This window comes from Monodon monoceros, unplaced genomic scaffold (genome assembly GCF_005190385.1).
Source record: "Monodon monoceros isolate NGI ecotype Baffin Bay Population unplaced genomic scaffold, NGI_Narwhal_1 Super_Scaffold_21, whole genome shotgun sequence".
Taxonomy (NCBI): domain Eukaryota; kingdom Metazoa; phylum Chordata; class Mammalia; order Artiodactyla; family Monodontidae; genus Monodon; species Monodon monoceros.
In genome coordinates, this window is record NW_021703778.1 from 100,866,075 (window position 1) to 100,876,275 (window position 10,201).

The 10,201-nt window shown below is 44.7% G+C and overlaps 1 protein-coding gene across 1 annotated transcript in view; it reads left to right on the forward strand.

Annotated features, from left to right (window-relative positions):
- Window positions 1-3,525, forward strand: part of DHRS2 (dehydrogenase/reductase 2) — a 160,173-nt gene extending 156,648 nt beyond the window's left edge. Inside the window, 3 exon segments of the mRNA XM_029237129.1 lie at window positions 2,537-2,671; window positions 3,024-3,079; window positions 3,375-3,525. Of these exon segments, the coding sequence (XP_029092962.1) occupies window positions 2,537-2,671; window positions 3,024-3,079; window positions 3,375-3,525 (342 nt within the window).
- The last annotated feature ends 6,676 nt before the right edge of the window (window positions 3,526-10,201 follow it).

The window sequence follows — 10,201 nt, forward strand, 5'->3', positions numbered from 1 at the left end:
CCCCAAATTCTTTCCTGGACCAATCCAATCGGGCTTTGTGAGCCGTCTCCTGCTGAACCCAATGAAATTGCTCTTGTATACATAAACTATTAAGGCTGTTCTTAGGAAGCTGATGGCCTTAAATGCTTATTTACAAAAGAAAATTAGTGTGCTAAGCATCCATCTTAAGACACTGAAATAATAATAGCTAACTAAACCCCAAATGGTCAAATTTGTGGCCATTTTATATAGGATAGGACAGGCCAGAAACACTGGTCTTCTCTTAAGGGATTTAAGATTGTCAAATTTTAGCACTACAGTGAAATTATTTAAGATATTCCTTATGTTCATAACATGTGAGGCTATTTTTTTTTGTCATGATGGCAAAAAAAAAATGTTTTATAAAGGGAAAATATTTCAAACTGTGTTCATTCAAAGTAAGCTATCAGTTTACACTGAATAGTTTGGCCAACCTAAAAAGTACCGTATGACAAGGGGGAAATGTGATTACTTTAGACAACAATGATATGTTTTATTAAGTTTTTCATTTCTGTTGACTATTGAGTTTGTAGTTCTAGCAAAGGTATAATTCTAGAAAAAACTAGGAATCAAGAAGTTGTTTGGGCTTCCCTCGTGGCACAGTGGTTAAGAATCCACCTTCCAATGCAGGGGACACGGGTTCGATCCCTGTTCCGGGAAGATCCCACATGCCGTGGAGCAACTAAGCCCATGCGCCACAACTACGGAGCCTGCGCCCTAGAGCCCGTGAGCCACAACTACTGAGCCCACGTGCCACAACTACTGAGCCCACGTGCCACAACTACTGAAGCCCGTGCACCTAGAGCTCATGCTGCGCAACAGGAGAAGCCACCACAATGAGAAGCCCGCGCACTGCAACGAAGAGTAGCCCTTGCTCGCCTCAACTAGAGAAAGCCCACGCTCAGCAACAAAGACACAACACAGCCAAAAATAAATAAGTAAAATTAATTAATTAATTTTTTAAAAACTTAAAAAAAGAAAAAGAAGTTGTTTGAACTAGGACAGATAAACCTCAGTACATTATACAAAATGTACTCAGCTCAACTGCTGTGCTTAAAATACAGATTTTAGATCCCTCTTTACAGACACTGAAGTCAATATATATCTCTGAGTTGTAAATGATAGTGGTTAGCAGAGTATTATATTGTCAATGTTAAACAAAAACCAAAACTGGAATGTACGGGCGGGAAAAGGAAACACACACACAAAAAAAAGAAGGAAAAAATAAAGAAAAAAGAAAAAAAAGAAGAAAGGAAATAATAAAGAGCACAAATTAATGGAAAAGAAAACAAAATATAACATAGGGATTAAGAAAACTAAAAGTTTATTTTTAAAATTTTTTTTGGCTGTGTTGGGTCCTCGTTGCTGCGCACGGGCTTTCTCTAGTTGTGGTGAGCAGAGGCTACTATTTGTTGCGGTGCATGGGCTTCTCATTGTAGTGGCTTCTCTTATGGCGGAACACGGGCTCTAGGTGCACAGGCTTCAGTAGTTGTGGCATGCGGGCTCAGTAGTTGTGGCTCACGGGCTCTAGAGCACAGGCCCAGTAGTTGTGGCACATGGCTTAGTTGCTCCACAGCATGTGCGATCTTCCCGGACCAGGGATCAAACCCATGTCCCCTGCATTGGCAGGCAGATTCTTAACTACTGCACCACCAGGGAAGTCCCCAAAAGTTTATTTTTTAAAAAAACAAATGATTTTGACAAGTTTATGGTGTGTTTAATCAAGAAAAAAGAGGTAAGGCACAAATAACCAGTATCAGGAATAAAAAAACAAAAGACATCATATGGATCCTGAAGACAATAAAAAGGCACTAAGAGAATGATAGTGACAGAGATCTTTATTCCAAACCTAAACTGGAATTGCATTGAAATGGACAAATTCTTTAATATTATATACCTATTATATTACATGATATTACCATTAGATAAATGTGATCTATAGTCAAATTTTTTCCTCCAAAAACAAAATCCAAACACAGATGTCTTTACTGGCAATACAACTTGAGAAACATCACTGAAGACCTAAAAGGAAAAGGAGAGATATACCTGCACCAGCAACCTCTCTCACGCTCACAGTCCTCCCCCTCATCCACATAGTCTCCATTCTCAGTCACACACAAGTGTCTTCAGCTCACATGCCACCCTATCTTTCTCTTCCCAGGCAAAGTTCAGTGGCAGCCTATATTCCACTTGCTGTAAATATGACTGTCTGTGGCTCTAGGTGAGCCAAGAGGAAACTTGCTCTCATTTCATCTGGAAGATTGGGTGCATAGAGATATCCAAGGCTTGACAATTGCTCCTCAGGACTCCCCACATGCAGACATGACATCACTGGGTGTCACAGATCTTGCCTTTTACATAAATGCACTTAGTGGGAGCCTCTTACCCTCTTTTTCAGGCATTGTGATGATATGGAGGTGCTATTGGGATGAGCTCCCAGGCAGAACCCAGGAGATCCAAGTGACATTCCCTTATTCTCAGTTCTAGGTTATTTATCTCTTTCCCTTTCTGCCCACAGAAAATAGGAGCCTACAGCGTCAGTAAAATGGCCCTGCTGGGACTCACCCAGACCCTGGCAGTGGAGCTGGCATCAAAGAACATCTGGGTGAACTTCCTGGTGCCAGGAATCATCAACACAGACTGCAGCCAAATGGTGAGGACCAAAGGCAGCTCCTGGACCCTCCCACACTGTCCCATTGCTGTCTTCCCCAGGCAAGACCTTAGCCAAAGAGACCCACACTTACAAACGTGGAGTTCTATCCTCAAGCCCAACACACCTAGATTCTGGTCCACAGCTTTGAGACTTGGCAGCTTCTGCCCACAATACAGGAGAATGGGTTTCAATTTTAGGGTTTTGATTCTTCAAGGGAGGGGCAGGGAATGTTCCCCCACCTGCCTCACCTCTGAGCAGGGTCATGCTTCCACAAGGGCACGTGCATGGTGTGGCTCCCAATGTAACTGCATCTGTCTGAGTAACAATGACCTATTATTGTTCTTTGCTTTAGCTCTTTGAGGACCCAACTCTGTGGAACTGTTTGGAAAGATTCCACGGAATACAGAGGTATGTTGTGATGAGGCAGTATCCATCCGGATCTGGATTAACGTGACCTTAGAAGCTTTGTGATGGATAAAAGATCACATGCCATCACTCTGCAGGCTGTTACCCATTCCTCTTTCTGAGATCTGATCACCCGCCTAGCCCTGGGATGAGTATAAGTCCCTGCAGAGCCCATATATCTCCATTTGCAGCCCTCCACTCATCCCCATGAGGGTCTTGACTTCACAGCATCCCGCAGGAACCCAGAGCTCATGGGGAGGTATCACCACTCTCAGCCCCACCTCCTCTTTCTGTGCAGAGTGGAGTGGCCTGAGGACTGTGCAGAACTGGTGTCCTTCCTGTGCTCTTCAGATGCCAGCTACATCACTGGCAAGAACATCATGGTGCCCAACTTCTCCCCCACCTCTGAGGGGTATGAGCTCAGAGCTCAGGCTTGCCTCTTGATGTGAAGGCCCTATGTGGTTCTGGGCCACCATGTTGGAAAACATCTATTAATGACGAGCCTGTGCTCAATATACACACTTTGAGTTCAGAATCACCAGAGGGTAAAATAGTAAAGAAAAGAAAATAAAGTTTACAATATAAAACTGTCATTGAGTATATTCATTTTTCTTCACCCCTTTCCCACCTTGGTTATTAGGAACCATGGCCTAACAACAGCATAGTTACCAAGAGATCTGCATTCTCAGAGATGAAGTCTGGGCCACGCCATTAGGTGAGCAGCCTAGACCAGAGGACATGCTGACCAAGGGTGAAGGGAATCTAGAAGGGGTATGGCCTGAGCCCATTTGCAGCTGTGGGCAGTTCCTGGCACACTGACAGTTTCTCAAGTACCTGTACATCCCTAGCACAATAGGAGATGGCTTGGTTGTACACAGATAACAAGCCAGAAGTACAGAGGAGTTAACACCAGCAGAGGTCACCCTCACCAATAGAGGATGGGAGTTGATGGATCAATGCCAGCCTCCCCACTTGGATTTTCAGAGAGTGCCAGGCAAGAATGAGGCCCTGTTACAGCGATAATTTGCACATTAATGTTGACTATTTTCCCTCCAGGGTCTCACTTTCCCCACTTCTGTTTCTTGACCTGGTACATAGTTACATAGGCATTGGTTTTTATATTACTTCATTAAGCTCTACGTTTATATTTTACATACTTTTTTGTACATATATCATGTTTCTCAATTAAATGTTAAAAACATAATAGGTGTGAGTAGGACTTTGGCTTTGAGTCATTGTAATACAAATAAAAGATTTCATAATTTGAAAAATAACAAATAAAATGACATATAAGTTGGAAGGGAGTAAAGAGAGAGTATTTTAGATTTTCATATTTATGTATTAGTCAAGATCCTAGCAAGAAACGGACAAACTCTTAAACTGAGTGATTTGAGAAGGTTTAATAAAAGTACCACTTACAGGGGGCTTCCCTGGTGGCGCAGTGGTTGAGAGTCCGCCTGCCAATGCAGGGGACACGGGTTCATGCCCCGGTCTGGGAAGATCCCACATGCCGCGGAGAGGCTGGGCCAATGAGTCATGGCCGCTGAGCCTGCGCGTCTGGAACCTGTGCTCCGCAACGGGAGAGGCCACAACAGTGAGAGGCCCGCGTACCACAAAAAAAAAAAAAAAAGTACCACTTACAAAGGTGTGGTCAAGGTTTAAAGAAACCAATGGTTGGGGGAGGGGGCAGCACCTCTTCTAGGCCCAAAGGAAAAAAGGAGGGAGCAGATGTAGGGACTGAAAAGGGTAGCTGTAAGGAAGAAGCCAACTGACAGGAGCCCTGGACTTAGGTAAAGAGTCCCAGCCCACACATTGTGACCTAGCAGAGACAGAGTTGGGGGAATAAATATCCAACCAGAGGCCAGAGGGAGCCTGTTGATCAGCCTGTACAGGTCAGTCTCCTAGAGCACAGAGCAGAGAAGGAAAGGGGGGAAAGTGGTTATGGAAGGATAAACAAGATGTCCAACTGGACTAGGAGGATGGTCAAGTTATTAATCTTAGATTTTGACAGTTAAGCTAATGTGTTGCAATTTCTACAGTAACCACTAAGTGAAACAAAAGATATATAGCTACAAATTAACAAAGAAAAGTAAAACGATTTTAAAAATCAATCCAAAAGAAATCAAGAAAGAAGACAAAAAGGGGACTTCCCCGGTGGTCCAGTAAGTAATACTCCACACTCCCAGTGCAGGGGGCCCAGTTTTGATCCCTGGTCGGGGAACTAGGTCCCACATGCATGCCACAACTAAGAGTTCATGTGCCGCAACTAAGAGTCTGCATGCCACAACTAAGAGTCCACATGCCTCAACAAAGATCCCACGTACTGCAACTAAGACCTGGCACAGCAAAAACAAATAAATAAATAATAAATCAATAAAAATAAATATTAAAAAAAGAGAAAAAGAAATAGCAAACATAGGATAAGTGGAAAATACAAAATAATAAGAGGATGGATATAAACCCAAATATATATGTGAGTGTAAATGGACTGAATGGTCTACTTAAAAGAAAAAGATTATCAAACTGGATAAGGAAGGAAGGAAGGAATCCAACCATATAAACACATATGAGACTTTAAAAATAAAATCTGAGGTATACAAGAAGGTTGAAAGTAAAGGCAGGAGAAGGGTATCACACTGTGTTGAGGGTCCCCAAGACCACCCTCAGGCTCAATGATTTACTAAAAGGATTCACAGGACTCAGAAAAGCTGTTATACTCATGGTTATAGTTTATTACAGTGGAAGGGTACAGATTAAAATCAGCAAAGGGAAAAGGCACATGAGATGAAGTCCAAGAGCAACCAGGTACAAGCTTCAAGGTGTCCCCTCTCAGTGCAGTAGTATGGGGTCATGCTTAATTCTAGCATCAATATTGAATATGTGCAAAGTGTTGTCAACTAGGGAAGCTCACCCAAGCCTTGGTGTCCAGAGTTTTTATTGGGAGTCAGTCATAAAACACTCACATGACTGATCTTAGCTACCCAGCCTCCAACCCACCAGAGGTCAAACTAACACAGTGTATCCAAAACCTCAGGCATGCAAAAACACTCTTATCAGGAAGAATATTCCAAGTACTCAGAGGTTATCCTCCGAGATGCAGTCATGTGAGGTGATGGTGTGTTAATTAACTCTACAGTGGTAATCACTTCACAATGTATATGTATATCAAGTCGTCACGTTTATACTTTAAATATATACAATTTTATTTGTCAATTATACCTCAATAAAGCATGTGAAAATACACAGGACCAAAGCCCACACCACAGAGAGGTAAGCAAGACACCATTAAATCCTGGCCCTTTACATTTATTGGTAAAGCTCCTTATTGCTAGTAATAGTAATATCCTAGTACAGAAGAAGAACAGGCAGATCAAATGTGTTGATAATTCAGGCAGCCACTAATAGGTTTACAACTCAGCACCTGCCACAGCCAGGTTCACATTGGCCAGGCCCAGCCTAGCTCAGGCTCCAGGGACCCGCCCTCACTCTGCGGACAAAGACCAGCAAGGATCTTCTGTATCAGTCAGTCCAGAGGAGCAAGTCCAGGCCAACACACACAAGGGCAAACCAAATCAAAAAGGATGTTGAGGACAAAGAGAATTAACCCAAGGTTGGCTTATTATCTAACATAGCCTAGCTTACCGTAAGCAAGGGTGGAGGAGGAGGGTCTGAGGAGTGGTGGTTTGTGGTGTCTGAGATTAGGACCGGAATGGTGTTTAGTCTTGCCCCTCTTTCTTGCTCTCTGGGACCACCTGCTCTGGGGGGAAGCCAGCTGCCGTGTTGCGAGGATGCTCAAGTAGCCCTAAGGAGAGGCCCATGTGGTGGGGAACTGAGGCCTCCTGCCAACAGCCATGTGACTGAGCCATAAAGAAATTATTATAATATTAGGTTCTGCCTCTGGTGAGGGCACAGATTCTCCTGAGTCAGGGTTCTCTGTTCGTGGGAATGAGCAGAGGACAGAGCACATAATCCCCAGGGACATTTTTCTGTTGACAAGGATACCTGAGGGTTTATACAACAGGTATATTTAGCTCCAGAGCTTGGGTTATGTGGTGGTTGCTTATATTTGCTGCCCGAATTACCCTTCAGGATTAGAAGATTTATTATCTCAGCTGCTGGGAGAAAGCCCTCAACAGTCAACCCCCTTAGGGATTTCTTTAGCTGAAGAGCACCCTTCTTCCAGCAGCCCACATCCAATGATCGATGAATGAGTGGAATGGAGCCCAGCCCTCTCACCCCAGCTCAGGAGAGCTCTGAAGGATCATCCCATCTTCAGAGCTCCCCGCAGGACTGACTGAGACGTTCCCTTGAGACTGCATTCAGCTAGACTTCATTCTTTGCCCAACCCTGCTTCCCTCTCCTCCTAAAAAACCTCCTACATGTTAATCTCCATCTCAGAATCTGCTTCCTGGGAAACCCAAGCAGGGAGGGTGGGTACCCAAGAGTGGTCTAAGAAAACAGATGAGACAGGGTTTTAGAGCTGGATTACTGGCCACCCAACTGGCGTCACTGTTAGGAGTGGCTGCCTTTCCGGAATGAAATCGGCAAGGTTTTTTTTTAAAGAAAAATGTATGTCTTTCTGTAATATTTGACTTATCATGTCCATGTATCATATTGCTTTCATTTATAAATGGTTAATTGCAAATGTCTGAGGTGTGGTATTATAAGCCATTTAAATTTTATTCTTTACATGTTTTGTTTCAAAAATGATTGAATGCTATTTAAGAATATCGAGAAATCAGGAAAAGAAGTGGGGAGAGGGTTAATATTTTGTTCCTGCCTTCGGGGCTTCAAATCATATGTCAATTAAGTTCTAAAACTTCAGACAGTGCGGCCTGGTAAAGGATCCATTCGTGTGTCTTCACCTGGCAACTTCTCCAGCCCCCACTCACCACCTCAGCCTTCCCAGTAAGAGAAGCCACCTCCTGGTGGGTTCTGTGTGGGTATAAAAGGTGTGCGTGTGTATGTGTGTGTTGAGTGGTGTGGAGAGATCATGCCCTCTCCCCTGGGTTACACCCGGTCAAAGGGTACCACATAGTGACTGACACAGCCTCCCCCATGTTACCACTCAGAGCAGCCCTGAGCCCTTCTGGTGGGGCATAAACCTGATTTGGGGCTGACAGGGTCAGGGCAGGTTCTGGCATCAGTGAGTCTTCTTTCCACCGCGACGGCCTCCTTCTCTCCCTCCACGATTCTCTCTCAGGGGCCACACCAGTGGTCCTGCCAGCTGGTCTTGGTCAGGGAAACCCCAGCTCCTCAGAGATACTGTAGGAAACTTGGCTGTCAAAGGGACTCAGCCTCCTTCCTCTCAGGGGTCCTGCTTCCGTGTAAATGTGTAGGAGCAGAGAGATATGTATGGGTTTGGATGCCTGAGAGCATCCAAGAACCACGTACAATATCATATTCCAGTGGGTATATCAGAGGAGGCTGATGGGACACCATTTGCCTACAGAGTCTGAATCCAGGCCCTCATTCAGGTTAATATCCTTTTACTGTTATAACAGTAATTCACAAAGGGAGGAATCACTCCGTTGTTAAATCCTGTTACATTCCTGGTAACCAGGGTTAGATTCGCCAGGAAATTACTAGGTTTGGTCAGTGCCCTCAGGTTAAGTCTCTCTTTGTCTCCCTGGGAATGTCATGCCTTCCCGGAGAGTATCAATTCCTCAGAGGTCCTGGGGGAAGGTTAATGATTCTGCATCTCCAGCATTTTGGCTCAGACACAGGAAGCATAACTGGACAGTGTGTGGGGCTGGGGAAAGGAAGAGTTCTTCCTTCTAAGCTTTATGCCAGCACTTCATGACTCTGCAGCTGTCTGTGGAACCCCTGCTCCTGCTGTGGGATCAGCTGTCCTCTTTCTGTCTTGGAATTAGTGTGGCCACTGGTTTCTCTTCACATCTGATTTGGAGATGCTAAGGGTGTGCCTCTAATCCAAGCCCTCTCAATTATCCCTAATGATTCAACAGAAATTTATCACGTAGCCCTATGTGATGGCCAAATGACCCCACACTGCCTTAGGCTTAGAAAGTTTACATTGCCATTGGTAAACAACATCACTGCAGTGAAAAAATGAGGCAGGTGTCCAGGGGTGGAGAAGGGCATCCAAGAATCTGCTTATAGCTTCAATGCCTTCAGGGCATGAAGCCACAGGATAGCTAGGTTGGAGCTAGGAAGGATCAGGGCAAGCTCTAGATTGGAGGAATAAAGAAATCTACATGTACTTAACTCATATCCTGGATGGCCTCTGGAAATAGGCTCACAGCTCCCGTGCCCTGGTGGAGAGCTGTCCATTGTAGTATTACGGGCATCTGAGTCTCTGCATGTGCTTCTCACCTAAAGCTGTTCTTCCTCCTGAAGTTGGTGGCAGGTGGTACCACCTGGGAAGTCAACTGGGGAGGCCATAGCCCTTGTGAGTAGGAGGGATTCTGCCAGAAGGAGAAGTCATGGCCATCCTAGTGACTGCCACCAGGGAGGCAAGAGGCCATTAGGAGACTCCTGCCTCCAACTAAGACCTGCCTAGGGAGTCCAATTCCTTCCTTTTTCTGGGCTTCAAGGAGTCTATACTCAAGGTCACTACTAGCGGTGGGGAAAAGTGGCTGCCTGACCCTCCTCTGCCTCACTCTGTTCTTTGAAAGCAAGTCACGAAGTACCTCCCACACTTCAGGTATGGGGGATTAGCCTTCACCTTTTGAAGAATAGTATCAAATAATTGTGGATGTATTTTCAAACCACAACGTATATACAGAAGGAAGGAAATTTCCCAAATCAACAATGATGGATACTTCTGAGGAAGGGAATAGACTAGAGGAGTCAAGTAGAAAGAAGTTTTTTGTTTTCCCTCTGTTTTTTAATAAGAGTGTATTCTTGGGGAACTTCCTAGCGGTCCAGTGCTTAGGACTCCACGATTTCACTGCCATGGGCCCTGGTTTGATCCCTGGTCAGGGAACTGAGATCCCACAAGCTGCACGGCGTGGCAAAAGAAAAGTGTATGCCTGTCATACTCTTGTAATTAAAAAATAAATATTATTGACTATTACACATATGGCAAGCAGTGAAACTGGTGGGAAGCTAGAAGCTCCCCTAAGGGGCAGACTGTGACTTACTGCCCATCTCTGCCATGGTTTC